At 36.5% G+C, this 19,285-nt stretch overlaps 2 protein-coding genes across 5 annotated transcripts; both read left to right on the plus strand.

Annotated features, from left to right (window-relative positions):
* Positions 1-406: 406 nt before the first annotated feature.
* LOC147382102 (MLO-like protein 1) lies at positions 407-1,552 on the plus strand (the record flags this gene model as incomplete). Its single annotated transcript, XM_086428385.1, has 4 exons — positions 407-642; positions 737-804; positions 926-986; positions 1,075-1,552. Coding segments are annotated over 4 exons (608 nt in total), but the record flags the coding sequence as incomplete, so codon positions are not given.
* Positions 1,553-3,643: 2,091 nt separating this feature from the next.
* Positions 3,644-17,816, plus strand: LOC147382103 (ankyrin repeat protein SKIP35-like). Of its 4 annotated transcripts, none has more exons than XM_086427546.1 (7): positions 3,644-5,149; positions 12,498-12,930; positions 13,136-13,931; positions 15,214-15,336; positions 16,482-16,553; positions 16,710-16,757; positions 17,541-17,816. In XM_086427546.1, the coding sequence occupies exons 1-4, from the start codon at positions 4,491-4,493 to the stop codon at positions 15,279-15,281; spliced, it is 1,956 nt and encodes a 651-aa protein (XP_086283672.1). In that variant the 5' UTR covers positions 3,644-4,490; the 3' UTR covers positions 15,282-15,336; positions 16,482-16,553; positions 16,710-16,757; positions 17,541-17,816. The 4 variants fall into 4 exon arrangements, with proteins under 4 accessions (XP_086283672.1, XP_086283671.1, XP_086283674.1 ...); XM_086427545.1 differs by having other exon boundaries at positions 3,645-5,149; positions 16,506-16,553; XM_086427548.1 differs by having other exon boundaries at positions 3,647-5,149; positions 15,244-15,336.
* The last annotated feature ends 1,469 nt before the right edge of the window (positions 17,817-19,285 follow it).

Below are 19,285 nucleotides of genomic sequence, written 5' to 3' on the forward strand. Positions count from 1 at the left end.
AACATGTTTTGTCCTATATGGGCTAGAAGTTTCGGAATGTGCTGATTTTTTGTAGGGGTGATCTCTATGGTGAGGGCATCATCCTCGCATAAAAATCAGCCCATTCTGAAACTTCTAGCCCCATCAAAAGTGGTTTAAAAATTAATGGTAAAAACTGACGGTCCACTATTCAGCTTGTAAACTTCTAAACATACATAGAGAGTGAATGCACACACCATCGTATGATAGTGCTCTAAGGACATGTCTGCTTACAAACACAAAGCATTCTCTTGGTTTCCCAACCTGTTATGCACAAAGAGACACTATTGTGCAACTTTACTTTGTATTTTTATTTTTTTAATGTTCAGTCTAATAAGTCTATGAACATATTCATCATAGACGATGAATCATGTCAAGTTTAACTAAGAAACTGATATAGTATTAATCTCTCAGCTTCTACTTGCTGTGGGCACTAAGCTGGAGCATGTAATTACTCAGTTGGCCCATGATGTTGCTGAAAAACATGTAGCCATAGAAGGGGAGTTGGTAGTACAGCCTTCAGATGATCACTTCTGGTTCCGTCGCCCCCGAATTGTCCTCTACTTGATTCATTTCATCCTCTTCCAAAATGCTTTCGAGATCGCATTTTTCTTCTGGATATTGGTATGTAGTGAATATTTCAATCAAGAACGGTTATTTATTTTCAATTTGGTTGCAGTAGCTTTCAAAATCTGATGCTTCATCCATTCAAATGTAGTTTCAATATGGCTTCGACTCCTGCATCATGGGACAAGTCCGTTATATTATTCCAAGACTTGTAATTGGGTAGAAAACCTCTACTTCCCCTGCTATATATATATATATATATATATCCTTTTAGTCTGTAAGTACATAACAATTCACACAATCTGACATATGATGTGGTTTTTTTTTTTCTTCTTCTTAGAGTGTTCATTCAGGTACTCTGCAGTTATAGCACCCTACCACTGTATGCCATTGTCACACAGGTGAGTTGTTATTTCACCTAAAACTTGTCCTTTGGAACTTTTGAATAAGGTTGATGACAGGAATTTTCTTGATTTTTGATTTATGAAGATGGGAAGTTCATTCAAAAGCGCTGTATTTGAAGAGCATGTACAAGAGGGCCTAGTTGGCTGGGCTCAGAAAGCAAGGAAGAAGGGACTCCGAGGGGTTAATAAAGGCCCATCCCAAGTGCAAGTGGGTTTGAAAGATGGTCCTAGTTCAAGTCCTAGCGTGGGGGGTATTCAGTTGGGGAAGGTGGGACAGAAAGAATCTCTTTCTGCAAAGGAAGAAGGGAATGCTATTCAACCTAGCTAGATCAAGAGTCATGATCTCTCTCTCTCTCACTCACTCACTCACTTGTTAATCATATATGTTTAATGTGTTGGAGTGTGTACTTTCTTGTTCCTTGCCCTTACTCTCTTTTTTGAGCCACATCACCGAGCAGGTGATGATGGTTCAGGGCAAAGTTTTTTTTAACTTACCTTAAAATATGTATGGTTCTGTAACATGATATATGGGAAATGAATTAATCTTGGGTCTGTCTAGCTGATGAGTTGGTGGGTCACACTTTGTTTGCTGCTTGATAATTCATTTTAAGCAGCACATCTATCTAATCCATGAATACTGTATAGGTTACAATTCCTCAGAGGGAATTCATATTACAGCATTACTATAAAATCCATGACTGAAGCACCATAAATACTATATTAAAGGAAGGATTTATTGTGTTTTTCTCTCCTGGCTTAGTAAAATTCGAGGATTTCTCTCAGTTTTTATTATTTACAAAAGAAACTAAAGAAGGTGCATTTACAGTCATCGGATTAAAAGTGACTATCAGATTTTTCCATCTTAATTGCCTCTCAATGAGTACTGTGTGTTTAGTGTGATTGCTTTATCTGCATGTATTCTTGTTGTTGCTTATCCTTAATGCAACTATCTAATGCATGTCATCGATGTATCTTTAGACACCAAAACCATTAACTATATAGGATGAAATCATATTTGATCAAAGCTACTCTTAGATAGCCCTATTGCAAGGCTCTAAGGGCTATTTCCTTATTTTGCTCCTTATGCAAATGCAATAATTTCAGAGGGCTACTATTGGCACCCCAATTTTTACTTATTACACCTCCAATTAAAATAATGAAATAAGTAAATGGTTAAGAATAAGTAAAAGTTCTCTCATTTTCTTTTATTTTTGTTAAGATTTTATATAAGCCTAATCATAATCCTAACCAACTATTGAAATTGTTTGGACAAGTGTTGTAATGTTGAGATAATAATTTGAAACAAACCTTTTTAATGTTTAATGGTGTGTTCTCATCTTTAATTGGGGTGTGATAAATAATTTATAAAATTGGGGTGCCAATAGCAGCTCTCTAAGTTTATGATGCATCAATTTTTACCATGATAACAAATAATGTAATAAATAGGTATTAAACGATATAACTCCAACCTAGGCATTAAACAACAAAAAAAAAAAAAAACTATTAAACAACGTTGTTATTCAAAACGCTAAGCATATAGAAAAGCTCTAACCGAGCAAAGAGTCCAAAATTGTCAAAATAATTATACTTTGCAGGAGCAAAAATGGCTCTAGAGTCTATTATTTGAAGGAGGGGAAAATGACCTGAAATTCCAAGAGCTAATCCAGCATCATCTACTCGGCCTACTCGATTGACAAGCAAAGCTATTGTAAATCAGAAATGTTTTATCTATTTGAAATTGTATAAGTCAGAAATGAATTAACAAATATGAAGCTATCTTTGACAGAAATCGTTTAATTAATAAGTGTATAATATGTTGCAAAAGTAATCATTATTTTAATGATCAAGCTAAAAAATAAAAAACAATTTTGACATTTACATTAGATCCATAAGAATAATTGACAAACCCCAAAAATGGATAATTATAGATTCCAAAGATCGTGTAATTGATAATAAGAGAATGTTAACAGAAAAAAAATTTGCAAGTTATAATTGAAGAAATAAGTGTCAACTAGCTTTATTGATAAAGTCTTTGGGTGATGATATCAAAGATTTGGGTTCAAATCCCACCAACATCAACTTATTGAACTCATTAAAAATAGGTTGTGTCTATCATATATATATACATTGAAGGAAGCTTAACGCCTTAATCCTATAATTTGGAGAAAATATAAAAATTGTTTGTTAAAGGACTTTTTATCATGTTTTATCTTAAGTTATCGTCCAACTTTAACATCAAAGGCTCTTTGTCAAGTACCACATCAGTATCTAGTGACAAAGAAAATACCACAATCGATCATTTTCATTTAAGACCTTACGGTGTTGATGATTGGGAAAAAAATATATATTATATGTATAATGTATTAAGACTTGTTGTAGGATTAGGTCATTTAGTTGAAAAAAAAATTACTAATTGAACTAATTAGTCCAAAGATTTAGAGGTCATTTAGTGGAAAAACCCTACATAATGGTTATTAAGTAAATTTTTTGAAATTAAATGAGGTTTGTACTATATACCTTATTATCTAGGGAGGTATGTTTTTTTTTTTTTTTTTAAGAATATAATAATAATAAAATATAAAAAGAAAAAGGAACGGGAGATCCACCGTAGAGGAATGCTTTCGTGTGGGTGAGGTAGCATTCATCAGTGAATCCCTATTTTTTATTTCCTCCAATAATTTCATTTGTCCATGCCCTCTCACTCTCTGTCATGAAAAAAAATTTGCTCATATTTGAGTCCACAATTCTCAGGACTGGCTCCTTACTTCCCAAACTCTCTCCTCTTTGTCCGTCTCCTATTAAATTGGGTTTTGTTACTCTTTCCTCTTTATTTTATCTAATATCTTCTTTCAAGATTTCTCAATCTATATAGATTACTTCTTCTTTTTTTTTTCTTTTAATTTCAATTAATGCCATTGTAGAACAAAAAAAAAAAAAGATTTTTTTTTCTGGATTCGATTTTGTAGTATATATGTTGATAAAATTGGGGTGTAATCACGGTGGGTATTCCTAGGGTTCCTTTCTTTTGAGAGAGCGAGGGATTGGGTTTTGGTTGAATCGAAATTTCTTGGATAGGTTTAGAGGGAAGTTGTAATTCCATGACGAGTTCTTGTTTCTTTGATGGTGTTGGTTAAGAATTAAGAGGCGAATTGAAATATCCTATAGAAATTAGAATAGAAGAGTTGTTGTTCATTCCACTTTCTCATGTTAATTTTGGAGTTGGATTTCAATTGTTTGTGTTAATCTGTCTCATTTGATTTGATCTGGGTTTCTGCTCTTCCCTTGTTTGCCCTACCCAAAAAAAAAAAAAAACTTGGCATTTGTCTTATATTTCTGCATTAAGCATCATTTCTGGGTGTTAATAAAACCGATTAATCATCCTTACTTGTTATATTTCTCTCATCCGAGGGGCTTGGATTCAGTCATTTTTGCAATTTTGGAGAAATTGAGAGTGATTTATTGGAGAGAGAAGATCGAAACCTTTGGTTTGGGGGGAAGAGAATGGAAGAGGAGATCATTTTTAAGGAAGAAAGGGACGGTGGTTTGCATTTGGAAGATGAGACCAATTCCAAAGATCCCACCTTGACCTTGTGTGCTGCAGAAATGGAAACTGATGAAAGCAGAACCGATTGCGAAAAAGTTTTAACATTGGAAGGAAGTGAGGGCGAGGGAAGTAACATGGTTTTCTCTAGAGAAGCACAAGCACCACTTCTCAACAAAGACCCAAGAACATCTGGGGGTGGGGGTTGTAGTTGCAACAATCCCAAGAAGCTCAAATCAAGGATGACAGTCGAACTTCAAAAAAAGGACAATAATCATCGGCATGAAAAGAAGCTCAGCAAACAAGATAGGATTGATTTGGGCCGTGCGTTTCAGAATGCTGTTAGCTCTCACGAATGGGAGCTCGCGGAGAGTCTGATCCTGTTGGCAGACCCACAAACTCTTAATGATGCCTTGTGCATCTCCTTGGATTCCATCTGGTTCTTAAGTACACAACAAGAGCTACATGGGATAACGAGCTTGATCAAGAAGATCATTTTTAATGGTGCTTATGACTTTACAAGAGCAGCTCTTAGAACTTCGTTTCTTGCTTCATGCGTCTCTGCGTGCCAGAGCCGAACAATGAGTTTGGCAGATACAGTGACTCTTATGGCACAAAGGTAAAACTTATTGCTCCAATTTGTATCTCCACTTAATCCTTTGCTTCGCAATCATCATGATATGTATATTTTTTTTCTATTAGTAAAGAAAAGGGTAACACATAGATACATGGAAACAACATTCCAAATAAGTTGAAACGACCTTCCTATAGATAATAGAAAACAGCGACGGCTAAGGTCCTTTGCTGCTGATAAGATCCCGTCTAAATACTTCATCCTCAATGAACGAACCTTTGTGCTCCGTAAAAGAAAAAGACCATTTAAACTAAAATGCTTTGATGTTGATGATAGTAGTTTTTATTTCTTCATAATTTCCTTTAAAATCTCTATGATTTGCTTCCTCCCATAAACCCAAACAAATAGCAAGCAGAAGCATTTTCCAAAGAAGGCGCTCTCTCAAAGAAACGGAGGAAAAATGCCATCTACCACAAACTTAGAACTCAAACCCAGTCATTGTCAATATGGCCCCAAATTGATAAAAGAAATAGTTCTAAATATCTTGGGTCAGCAAATGGTTTGTAGGTTGTCCACTTGATTTCGCATGTAACAACAATGGGTAGTCTTCTAGACGTGGGATGTAAATCAAGTCAGCAGTCACGGGTTCCAATGGAAATTCTGTAATTGTTTGGGTTGTAGTTTGTTTGGATCTAGAATTATTTTTATCCATTTTATTTTATTGAGATTAGTTTTGGATTAGAATTTTTTTTTTAGATGTCTTTTAATTTTTTTATAAGTCATATAAGAGTTTAGGTACTATTCATGTCTTTTTTCTTTAGGCCTTATTTTGAGGGAGATCAAAAGTTGTCATATTGAGTCAATTTTTGTGTCATTTGATAAGTTATTCAATAACCTATCCAATGAGTCCAAGATTTCACAATTTCGGTAAATTTTGATAAAGTTATGGTCAAAATACCAATGGGATGTCAGTCTTACATGAGATTGACTTCTCAAGATTAAAATAGTCAACTTTCAATTAATTCTACGATTAGGGTTTTGAGTCTAGCTTATATATATATTGCAATTGTAATTAGTTTGTAGAAGTTGATGGAATAAAAAAGGAATTTTGTAGTTTTTTCCAGTGATTGGAGGCCATCCATCTTGGTGTATTCGAAGGTACTATCTTTCTAAAGTAGAACAACCTTTGAATTGAACAAATCCAGGTTGCCTTGCATCACATCTAGATCTTAAAGATCAACTATAAGGATCTCTTACAGAGATGTGTTGCACTGGAAATAGAGTATCTTAGAAAGAATCCTTGACCATGAAAACAAAGAAGCTTAGATAAGTATTGGTGGTACACATGGTCAATGATTTTTTTTTTGTAAGTAAAAAATTTATTAAAGAAGAAAAAATTCCTAGAAATACAATAGAAAATAAACATACAAAAGAGAAAGGAAGCAAGCAGATTACAATACTCTCGAGCCCCACATGATATGTCCCATAGAAACCAAAAATCCTCAAAAAAGCTCATCTACATTCCTTAAAGCTCCAACTCTGAGAAAAGATTAAACTAGTAATGGATATGAGAACCTTGTACATGGTATGCTCCTTCTCTTCAAGGCTCCTACAATTCCACTCCAACCAAATACCCCAACAAATGGCAAAATTGGTTAACAACCAAAGATCTTCTTGCTTTATGTCAAAGATCTTTGTAAGGCACTAACCATAAAGGCACCATCTCTAATCCAAATCCAAGTTTTTTTATAATAAGAGGGTATGCCAATGAATCCACAAATGCTATAATTGCGTGAAACAATTTCCAATCATTAAGATTCTAATTAAAGCCAAGGTTTAATGCAAAGCTTTTCACCATCCTAGATAGCAAAGTCCTCCACTTTTTATGAGAAATAGCACATAGAAGTCAGAATGAAGTTTGGACAGGGGATTCAACGCATCGTAAATCCTCCCAAAAGTGAACTCCTTCTCCATTGACAACCAAAAATGTAATCTCTCTAGAACTTTAACTATGCTTTGGGGATACCTTTGCAGATGCTATGATTGTTAGAATTTCTAAGAGAACTTACCCTCTACTCAAATTTCTCTATTCATATTTCTCCTTAATGTTCTACCCCCACACAAAGACAAGTGGTCCTCCTTATATATCCTTAGTTGCTTATTTAGGAAAGACAACTCTAAACCCTCAAGGGGTTGGCTCAATGATAAAACTAGCGACGAGGCTTACTCCCTTTAGTTGTGTGTTCGAAATTGGGTTGTTTCTTGAGTTACGTTATTGCATGTTGAGAAATATCCGTGAGGTAGGGAATTGTAACTGTTAGGACTATTCCCATCCCAAAGGGTGTGGGGATATCTTGTTATTTCATAATAATAAATAAATAATTGAGGGAGAGACAATTCCATGGTTTTGAAAGTTTTGATTCCCAAGCCTCCCTGAACTTTTGGAAAGTGATGGTCTTCCAATTAACCAAATGATACCTAAAAATGTTCTACTAATAATGTCATGCTTTTCTTGGTCAATTGGAGGAATGTGTGTTCTGTCAAGAGTTTGGGGCAATCTCGGCTTCAAGAAACTAGGGATTTTGAATGAAGCTTTGTTAGGAAAGTGACTTTGGAGATTCGGCGTAGAATAGGAAGGATTGTGGCGGAAGGTGATATTGGCAAAATTTGGGGAGGATCCTATGGGTTGGGTGAGTGGCGATGCTAAAAGTCTGTATGGTTGTGGGGTGTGGCAGGGTATTTTAAAGATTTTGCCTCAATTAAAAAAATGGTCACTTTTTAGGTGGGGAGGGGGAACAAAGTTGGATTTTGGGACACTTGGGGGGGGGGGGGGGCTCTTTTAGGTAGAGATTTATTGTGTTATATGCGTTATTAGTAAAAAGAACCACCCTATAGCCATCTTTCGGGTGTTGGATAGTGGGACTATAGAGTGGGACTTGGGTCTAAGGAGGTTGTTGAACGATTGGGTGATGTTAGAGGTTTCCGAGTTGATTATTTACCCTTGATAGTGTGTCAAGAGGCGTTAGGGAGGAAGATGTGTGATTGTGGGCACCCAATAAAAAAGGCTTATTTTCGATTAGAGACTTCTATAAAGATCTATGTAGGAGTGGGGATTCGACTTTTCCTCATGTCGTGGTTTGGGGTCCGAGCCTGTCATCCAAGGTAGTTTTTTTTTGTTTGGACGACCGTATGGGAAAGAATTCAAACGCAAGATCTTCTAAGGAGAAGGGGTTTTTGTGGCTTGAACGGGTGTTGCATGTGTTTGTCAAGCGAGGAAGAGGTGGCAAAGGTGGTGTGAGCTCATTTCTTATCCTTGTTTGGGGTGGATTTTTGTGTTCCGGGTTAAGTTAGAGGTGTCCTTGGGGAATGGTTTCAATTGGGATTGAACTTTCGCCATGCCAAGAAGTTGATTTGAAGTTTAACCCCATTTGTGGTCTTTTGCGGAATTTGGACAGAAAGAAATGCGTGAACTTTTTGAGGAAATGCGCAATCGGCTCAAGAGTTGATTATTTCAATTCTTGGGCTCTTATTCTTTTGGTGCAAAATTTTTAAAGAGTTTAAAAGGATTTTTTTTTTTTTGTGAGGGCTTTTTTGACCGGTGAGAGAACATTTGTAGTATTGAAATCCCTAAGTTGTTTTTTTTTTTTTTGGAGGGGGGGGGGGTGTTTCTTGGGGAGGAGCATCTCGACCTTTTCCTCAATTAATGAAAAAAACTAATAATTCCATAAGATATCTCTAATTATTTATCTAGCAAATGTGCCACTGAGTTCGGCATTAAAAATGTGGACACAAAAGAAACCTATAAGTTGCTAAGGGTGTTTTTAATCAAAATCATCTTAGCCTCTTTGGAAAAGTACTTAAACTTCCAACTGAGACTCTCAATCATCGGGTCACACAAGGCTTTCTATTTACAGATTGCTTCTAAGGGATGACCTAGTTTAGTAGGTATGGAATCAATGTTGTCTCCTAAAGTGCTCACCAAGAGTTGAAGTTTCGCTATCTGCTAGGCCACTTGAAGGGAGAGAAATCAAGGAGTTTTTCAAGGAGTAGCCAATAATTTTCATGAGTTGAACTTGTAAATCTCAGAGCTGATGTTCTATTGGAGTAAGCTAGATCCAGATTTTAGATAGGTACTTTTTTTTTTGAGGGGTTTGTTTTTAGATGGGAGTCTTTGTACTCGATGTAATATTGTAAAGTCTAATTCTCCTTTGTTCTTTGGCTAGTTATCTCAGCCACATTTCTCTTTGATGGGGATATCAGATTATTACTCTTTAACTATTACCATAAGAGAAGGGAATCACGAGCTTCCTTGTGGATTGGTTGGTGATAGCTACGGAGAGGACTTGAAGATCCCCCATGTGCAAGATCTTTTGAAGAGTACATTGGAAAGTGCATATGGGTTGCATTTGGATCGAGGAGGACTTTTTGATTGAATTAGAATGACCAACATGTGACCATAGTGCTAGAATACTTAGGATTTATTTCATTTTCTATTTTGGACTTTATTTTAATTATTATTATTTTTTAATGTTTTGGGCTTATTTTTATATTTTATTGGCCCATGGTCATAATATAAATTTTTGGGGGTAGTTTCGTACTTTAGGTTGTCTTTTATTTAAGTTTTTAAGGTTTGAAATTTTAGGAGAGAAAAAGTTACGAAAATTAGATATTTTTTGTAATTTATCTTTTACTTAAGGGTAGTTTAGGTCTTTTCTCTTTAGGGTTATGTTTTTACTATTTAAGGACATCTTTATGTTATTTTATGGAGGCTGTTTTTAATATAATTTACAGAATTTTTCGTTTTCCTATCATGAATGTTGGGGCATTCATCTTAGTGAGTAGAATCATTTATCTCTTTTATTTTTTTCTTGGTTTGCAAGTATAGTTTAATTTTCTTCTTCTTTCCATAGTTTTCTATGATTTTTTTCTCTTACGAGACCCTAGGTGAGCCCTTACCAACATTTTTTTTAGATATCCTACACATACTAGAACCTACCAAAACCCCTCTCAAAATTACCATGTTGCTACCCAGCCCTAGCCCAAACCAGTCCAAAATCGACCAAAATCAACCAAAATTCATCCCTATTTGCTACTCAATTATTTACAGCAAGCTTAGACCATCCTAAATTCTTATTTTTATTCATCTAACCTTATTCCAACCCTAGATCTAACCTTTAGGAACATCAATTCTCTAGATCTTCTTAGACATTGTTAGATTAATACCCTAGGCTAGTTGGAAGTTCCGCCTTCCATAAGATCCCTTAATTTAATATTTTAGATTCAGATCGGTGGGACTTAAAATATTGTCTAGAATTATTTGTTAGTTATTTACTAGACTTTTCTTATTTTTTTGTGATAGAATCTGGTAGCTTGTAATATTCCTTGTCATTGATAATTTTTTTCATAATCTCATAACCATCATTTTAATTAGTTCATAGTCATGCATCACTCTTTCTCAATAAAAAAGAAAATTTACTTATAAAAAAGAATTTTCGAACCCGTTTCAAAACAACATAACAAACCTTCTAAAGTATTGCATCTGATATGTGGAAGGGCTAAGAAAAAATATTATTGTTGGCTTCCAAGAAAGATTATATATCAATCATCTACCTTTATCCTAGAAAACTTCCAAACTACTATTCTCTTCTTCTTTAGAGACTATCCTATCCAAAACCTTAATGATTATGATGAACAAGAAATGCAATGAAAGATATTCTTATCTCAAATCTTTGGACCTTGTTAAACAACTAGAAGGTGATCCATGCATCAAAAGAGAAAAAAGTATGGGAAGAAATGCAATTTTTAATCTATCGCCTCAATTTATCCCCAAATTCCAATTCTCCCTAGGACATAATTTAGGAAATTCTAATTTATATGGTGACCTTTTCCATATTGATCTTACACCATTCCAAGGACATCGCATCTACTTCTAGAGCCTATACTTTCACTATGTCGTTGGCAATTAGGACCCCATTTAGATTTTGATGACCTTTGATAGACATTCCTTGTTCTTGAGACAGGATATAGACCATGATCTAGGTGTTAAAAGTTTTGGCAATAGTCTTGTACACACTCCTCGTGAGAATGATGGGCCTCAAGTCCACATGTTGATGATCCCTTGCTTCTTGGAGATCAACGTGATAAAAATATTGTTAAAAATTGTAGCCCAAATGGACCTTTTCTCGCACCACCTCCTAAAAATCACTAATTACAATATCTCAACGATTGCCTTAAAAAGGGGGGAAAACGAAAGGGAAAAAAAGAAAAATAGTAATCCTTGGGACCTAGAGTTGTATCCCCTTCCAACACTTTAGTTGAATTCCAAATCTCCTCTTCCTCAATTAGTCTTTACTTTAATCTATTACCTTGGGTGATTCTCTATCTTAAGAATTCCCACCAAGCCTTAATCTTATCCTTGAAATTTGGATCCTTGAGCCGCATGTTCTCGAAAATGGAGGGAATATGATAATTGGATCAGTACCCACAGCCCAGTATCAGAGGAAAATGATCCAATGTCAGTCTTTGAATGATTGATTGAAGCAGATTAGCACAGAGCTCTTCCTAAACCTGTTGATTAAATTAGTGTCTAGTCTGCTCAGGATTGAATCGTCTTAGTTGTTGCACCAAGTGAAATTTCCTCCAACTGAAGGAAGATCCGTTAAAAGATTTTTGGTCACACAATCATAGAATGCTCTTTTGCTCTTTTTGACTCTGCTACCATGTCTGTCGAAAGAAAACATAATTAAATTGAAACCCCATCTATGCACTAAGGGAAATGCCACTATATAATGCCATCCAACCCCTCCTAGAACTAGTTCATGAGGGTGTTGTTCGTTGGGCAAATAATAGGACTGCTCCAACTAGGTTATCCTCAACATCGATGGGGTATTTATAATAGGTTAAAAAACATTAACTTTTTCCCAGCAATATGTGAATGCATCTTAAAGTTTTTCATTGCATACAAAAGTATGCAATGTCATAATGACCTATCGATGACATATGTAATTTATTGACCGGAAATAGCATAAGCAATCATGTAGCAACTATTACTATAATCTGTTGCAGTTGGGCATCACTTCAATTTTGGGAAAGGGAACGAGTTTTAGCATTTAGTTGTATCAAATAATTTTTATTTTTATTTTATTGTTTAATTGTCTCAAATATTGCTTTTAAGTATGATATCAGCTCATGGATGTGTTTGTTTTTCTGCATATATAGCAATAATATTTGAAGAATTATACAGTAAACATAACTTGGTACTAGCTCATCCTCTAGTAAGATAAACTTAAAAAACAGTTATTTCTAGATTTGTTAGTTTTAGTTACTATTGATGTTACCTAGTTCTGCAATGCAATGCTTATGTTCTATTTGTTTAACCATTGCTTCTTAACAGGTTGCATGAGCGGCTCCAGGAATGCAATGGGGATGAGGTATTGAAAGCAGAAGCTGGTGCCAAGGTCCAGAAATTTACTGAGTGGGCATTGAAATGCATAGGTTTCCATTCACGTTGTCAGGGGAATAGGGATAGGGTAAATCAGAGCTCAGCAGTTGAAATCCAACTCCAATTGTCTGCGTTCAAGGCATTCCTAGATCTTGCTGGTAATCAGCTTACGGGAAAGGACTTCACAGAGGCCTTTGATGCGGCATGCTTCCCTCTCACACTCTTCTCTAGCTCTTTTGATCCCGGTTGGGCATCTGGGATTTCAACAACTGCAATCCAGGGTTTGTTGGGAATGTTGGTAGAAGGGGGTGCAGACAATGTCAACCAATGCTTTCTTGAGGCATCACGTTTTGGGAGCACTGAGCTTGTTCGCATTTTACTGCAGGTAACTTCCAATTTGAAATGTTTCATTGTATAAATAACTAATATTTATACTTACTAAAAAAAAAAAAGACTAATATTTATAAGAAGATTAGTTTGGGAACACACACTCAAGGGTCAGAATATATTTAGTACCAATGTTTTTCTTTCCTAAGCTGCTGGATTTCCTTATTCCTCCTTTTCTTTTGATGATGAAATCTGTGGTTTAGATTGCTCAAAGGAACAGTTTGGACATTGATGTGGACCTGGCTTTGGGTTTTGCTTCCCACTACTGCAAGATTGGTACAATGGAGTGTCTGGTGGAAGAGGGTAATGCCGTTGCCTTTTTAGGTCCTTTGATGAGAGCTGCAGAGAGGGGATGCATGCAAGTTGTTCAATGGTTTGTACAAAGGGGCTGCCAGGACATGGAGCTCTGTCTTGCCCTTACCGCTGCCACCTCCAGCAGCCAAGTCGAGATTGCTGCTTACCTCCTCCCGCACGTCCCCCAGCATGTCCTTGCTGCCCTGAGCATCGAGATTCTCAAAGCGGCTGGTGAACGAAGTGGTGGTTCCCTTGATGGTGTTGCCTTTCTCCTTTGCTCTGACTTTCTTGGGGACCCAGCTGCCACCTACTCTGTTGCAGACAGCATTGCTAGGTCAGATGATGAGGCTGTTGCTCCCGAACTGAGGGCATTTCTGCGGGAGCATTGGTCAGAAGCAGCCTTCTTGGATGGCTTGATGTTTGAACAGGACCATTATGTGAATGTGATGAGGATCTTGAGGTGGGGCGAGTCTCCTATATGTCTGAGTGACCTCCCTGCACCCTTGAGGACAACTATAGCCTATTTGCCACTCTACAGGGAATGTGCAGATATGGGTGGTAGCTTGTTATCACAACGACTAAGGGGACAACTCGTGGAAGCAGCAAGAAGGCTCGGAAATGGGCCTGTAGACGAGACAAGCCATGGGAGGGAGCTCCTGGCTGTTTTGGAGCAACATCTTCCACCGTTTTTGCTTGGATCATCACGTAATAATGTTTCTTCTTAGTGGGGTCGATTTAGTATCATCTATCAGATTTTCAATTCAATTCTCTCGTATATATATATATATATATACATACATATGTCATCATGTCATAAAGAATGATAATCTTTAGAAGGTTATATAGCTTATGAAGTGATTTCCATTATGTGGTTTGGCTAGCTTATATAACTGTTCACTACATCATTACTCTACTGGTCCATTCATGCATGTGCCCATTTTGTATATGTAAGAGTAACTTCAGTTGGATTGAGGATGAGAGAGTACGTTGTGCTTTGGTCATTCACCACCCTTGTACTTACACATGCATAATACTACATTCTTGTCCATCTTTTTTGCTCACCAGTTCTGTTTTTTAAGCTCCTAGTGATCGATCAGATTGGTAAATCATTTCCATAGAAACTGTGTTCATCTTCTTTACAAAGGTTCATCCAATGAACTTAAAGCATGATGGACTTGTCTCAAAAATCTTAAAAACCCAGCCAAGTTGGCTCGATTATATTGAATTTAGAGTTATCTAAGACCCTGAAACTCGTTTGGACCACATCTCAACCAAGTTAGACTGTTATATTGATGTTTATTAAATTCCTAACTTTAAATTAATTACATGCCCCCTTTGACTATGTTGTCCCACAACTAAAGTAGATATTAGTATTTTATGTGCCACATATTGGTAAACCCCACCATTTACCACTATGGATACAAAAAATTCAATTTAAATTGTTACACTTTTAACATTTGGTACGAAATCAACCACATAGCCAACCCACCCTAAAAAAGGAAGCACATCAATGGTTATTGTTGACACACCCCCCTCAATTTTTGGAATTTCTGCATCACCCCTCATTTTGGTGATTACTTGCCCCGATCCCATAATTTTTTGTTTTGGGATTTAGATACCCCTTTACATTTTGGTGAATATTTGTCATTAGAGACATCCTATGTATTTTCAAATTGATAACCTGCCATATTTGACCTTGTTGCCCTCTCCCCTCAATTTTTAGGGTGATTTAGACACCCCTCATACATTTTGGTGAATATTTGAGATATCTATCTAATAACATGTGGCCAAGGCACTTGAGCTTTTTTCCTCAATTTCTGCAATAGTTTGTAAAGTTCATGTTTAGTTTGTTTTTTCTGTTTATATTGAAGGCCATCTCGACCTCTTCCGTTTTTCTTTATCAATAAGTTTGCCCTTTTCTCATTCCTAGGTTTAGAAGTTTTTTTTTTTCTTTTGTTATTATTATTATTTTATTTTTTGAGTAAAGGAGAGTTAAAGGTACTACTTTCTCAATTAGCTGGAAGGTGGAGGTGTTGCCAGTGGAGGCCTTCGTGAATTGATACCATGTATTGCAAGAACATACTGTGAGGTGGATGGAATCTTCATGGAGGTAATAATCAGAATTCAGAACTACTATGTAACTAATATTCTTTACTGGGTCCTCTCAGCACTGCATACTGCTTCTTTTGGTTGGGTGCATATACAAACTATTTGCAAGGAAAATTTGAAGTTACAACAGCACTTCATGCATGATATATTGGATTGATTATACCCGTACATGTAAATAGCTGAAAATGTCGAACAAAACAATGGAACATTAAATAAAACTGCAAATAAGTTCTTCCTAAGAAAATTGATGACAACCTGCAATGTGTCACTGGCTCTACATGGAAGGGATGGAGTATAATTTTATCAGCTGACTCAGAACTCTTCCAACTCGACTTAGTTTGGCTTTCCAATTATTCGTGATTTAAAATATGTTGGAGTTGGACCATATTTTTCACCACACAAGTCCTGAATCTCCATGTCATAATTTCCCCCTCTTACCAAATCCACATTGGACCTGAATATCCATGCCATTCTCTCCCTCAAATCCACCATTGACATTAAGTACTACCCAATTCACATTTAAGGAGACAAATGAGAGCCAAACTCATCTTATTAGTCAACCTGAGATAATTTCAATCCAGTGTGAACCCTCTTCCTCTCTTCCTGCCGAGGCCGAGATGACCAAGTCGTTCTTGGCTGACACTTACAACAACTATGCATCCTCTTTCTAACACAGTCATGGTGAGCAGCACGCCTAAAACATTCTTTACCATCTTTATTACTGTAGATTCTCAGTCAGTAGTTACACTTTTTGTAGGTAAGGAACATGTGTGGGATGGGGTTAATGTTCATTCATTGAATTGAAAATGTCTAAGTTCTAGCCTTTTTGCTGTCTAAGCACTGTTTCAAGTATCCATATGTATGATTCCTTTCAAAGCCCTGGTATGAGCTTGAAGCCTTAGCACAATTGGCTTGACATACTGCAACCATGAGGTCGCAGGTTCAATCTCAGCTCTCTGTTCCACCTCCAACACACCCACCCTTCCACACAAAAATACACAATGACAGATATATGTGATTCCTTCAGTTTCTGGACTCATATTTCTCAAAGAGCTAGCTCCTTCAGACCCTTTGATTCTTTTTACTAGAAAACATATCTTGGGCGATCACATTTTGTTTCTTTGTTCTTTTATTTTCTCTTACAAGCTACTGAGATTTTTGGATGGTTAGGTGCATAATGATCCTCTGCGTGCGCCTGTTGATGGTCCCACGCAATGGGTGAGTTTGATTTTCATATTCTTGGTTAAAATTCATGGGCTTTTTTTGTATAAACAAGAGTTAAGTTTTCTTCAATCTTGGAAATTGGTGCTTTTCATTCTTGGGAAAAAAAAAGTCCAAATAATATTCATTGACATTCTCCTGCTTGTTTCATAGCCTCTACGCAATTTGGAGGAGCTACTGGAAGAACTCATCGCAATTGCTGTAAGTTCAGTGCACCCTAAACTTTGTAAAGATAAAATTTGGATGCATAGTTGTGTCAGGATGGGAAGAAGCTCTGTCCCTACCCATGATATTCACAAAGCACACACGCAGGCTATGTTTTCTCTTGGTGCTAGTATGTTGTCGATGTGAGTAGTAAGGGTTCATCAATTTGCTGAACCCTCTTACTGATGGTATATATAGTTTACGCTTTAATTCTTTATAGAACATAAATGTTTTATTTTGGAAGGAAACATGTTAAGGTGTTTTTTTATATGATAGGTTTGGTATAGTTTAGCCATCTTCAACATGGGGAACCTTACTCATTCAGCAAACCCATGCTGCAGTTGGTTGACTTGTAATGCATTGGGGTGAAAGATCCTGGTAACCATCTGCATTCATCTTCTCACCAGGGAGATCTTGTAAGACAAAAGTTATCGATGACTTCAACCATCTGATGTATAGAATTTTTGGAAGACTTTTTTGATCGATTAAAATTTTGGAAGATTAGTTCACCATCTTCCCCCTCCTAAACCATCCACAATTTTTTAATACAATCAAATAGTTGGAGCAAAATGAGTTGAATTGGCCCGGGTGTTCACTTTGGTGGGAGAGTAAAAATTTATTTTTCTCAACTCCTTTATTTTTGTGTCCCACATGTATAGCATGCCAAGGGGAGAGCTTCCGTCCTAATGCTAATAATCATCTAAACAGTTACTTAACCTTAAATCATTTTAGATTTTAATACTTACATTGCTTTTATTTTATTTTCTTGGTATCTCAAAGAGGGTCAGCAAGGGGAAACAGCCGTTCAAAATAGATCTCTCACCATTTCGTGCTGAAGACTCTTGAAATCACTCAAAGGGTAAGCAAGCAGAGAGGAAGGACACTAAAATTGTATTCAACCCACCTTGTTGATTGATCAAACTTCCTTTGGTGTTTATTCATTTATTTGTTTATTTGAAGTGATGAAAACATGCCACAGACCAGGTTAATACTTTTATGGAATGCTAATAATCCAGTATGTAATTGAGGTGATGAGACTCTCATTAATCCTTGCCAGACACTGTATTTGGGATTTGTGCCCATAGTTCAGAAAATGGTTTCAGTTTGGCAGCAAACAAACAAACTGTTCGTGCTGGAAAAATGTAGGGAATATTTTGGATCAAAAAGTGAAAGGCCTCTCGCCTGGGTATTTGCCACATGACATGCACATACAGGGTCAGGCCTCAGCATCCCCTGAGAATCCCAAGAGGGGGAAGTTAACCTGAGTACCTAACCCTCATCCATCCCATCCCATCCCCCCCGCCTTAACACCCCACCCCCGCTTGTTTTTTTAATTTGTTCTGAATAGTTGCATGTCAGACACACTTAGAAACTCTCATTCAGCTACTACCGGACATATGATACTGCCTCTTTACATTTGTGTTGATCTGGAGTATCTCATCATTGGACCTCAATGGGGAGACTGACTTTACCAAAAACTACCTTGATCCGATGATTTAAATCATCAAAAAAATGACAGTTTGTCTACACTGCTTTCGCAACATATATGTGATCATAGGAGAAAATAATTGGCCAAGGGTAGGGACTCCATTTAGAGTCTTCCTCTGGACACCACCTCAGTTCTTTTCCCCACCCATCGCTGATTTTGGGCTACTTAAAGACTGATATGAATAGTGTCTCCTTGATGCAAATTGTACATGCGTTGTCAAAAGTAAATAATAAATTTCATTAGACCATCATCAAATTATTCATTGCTCTATGGTGCCGTGTCGTTCTAAGAAAATGAGCAACTTCATGTCAAATGAAACAATCCCTGCATTTGTAGTCACAAGGGGGTGTTGGTACAAATGAGCACATCTGAGATGGATGCGTCTTGGGATGGGATTCCAGACTTTAAGCCCTTTGAGGATCATCTCCCTAATAACTCATTGCTAATAGCTATCCAAAATATTGATCTTTCCTCAAATCTCTGGGTAGCATGGCGTGCTGTAAGTGCAGTACTGGGGACAATGAATGGTGATTTCAGGACATATTCTGATTCCAACTCCCAGTTTACTCAACCAATGCAAGTCGGAGCATTTATATCCCAACTACCAAGTTAAGTTAGTCAATGGCGCCAGTGATTAGTGGGTTTGGAATAATAGTGTTGACCCATCTAAACAGCTCATGTCTAAGTTCGGGATGTCAACCCACTGGACCCGTTTTGACACATTTAATTGTTGTGTCGTTAAGATATCATTTTAATTAATTAATTAAACATAAGAGGTATCTCAAATACCAACAATATTTAAGGATTTTTAAAATTACCCATATTTTTACTAGAAGTTTGTATAACTTTTTCATAATGCATTTTTTTTAATTTTATAAAATACAGGTGTTTAAAGTTATTTTTCAAATAATTAAGGGATAAGTTTTAGTTTGCTGTTGACTGCATTATAGAGGCATCCAAAAACATACCCAATGCTACAGGGATGTAGAGGACAAAATCCTGAACATTGAAAAAAAAATTGAGGAAATGGAATTTA

This window comes from Akebia trifoliata, chromosome 16 (genome assembly GCF_017979445.1).
Source record: "Akebia trifoliata isolate Shusen 1 chromosome 16, ASM1797944v1, whole genome shotgun sequence".
In the NCBI taxonomy this organism is placed as follows: Eukaryota; Viridiplantae; Streptophyta; class Magnoliopsida; order Ranunculales; family Lardizabalaceae; genus Akebia; species Akebia trifoliata.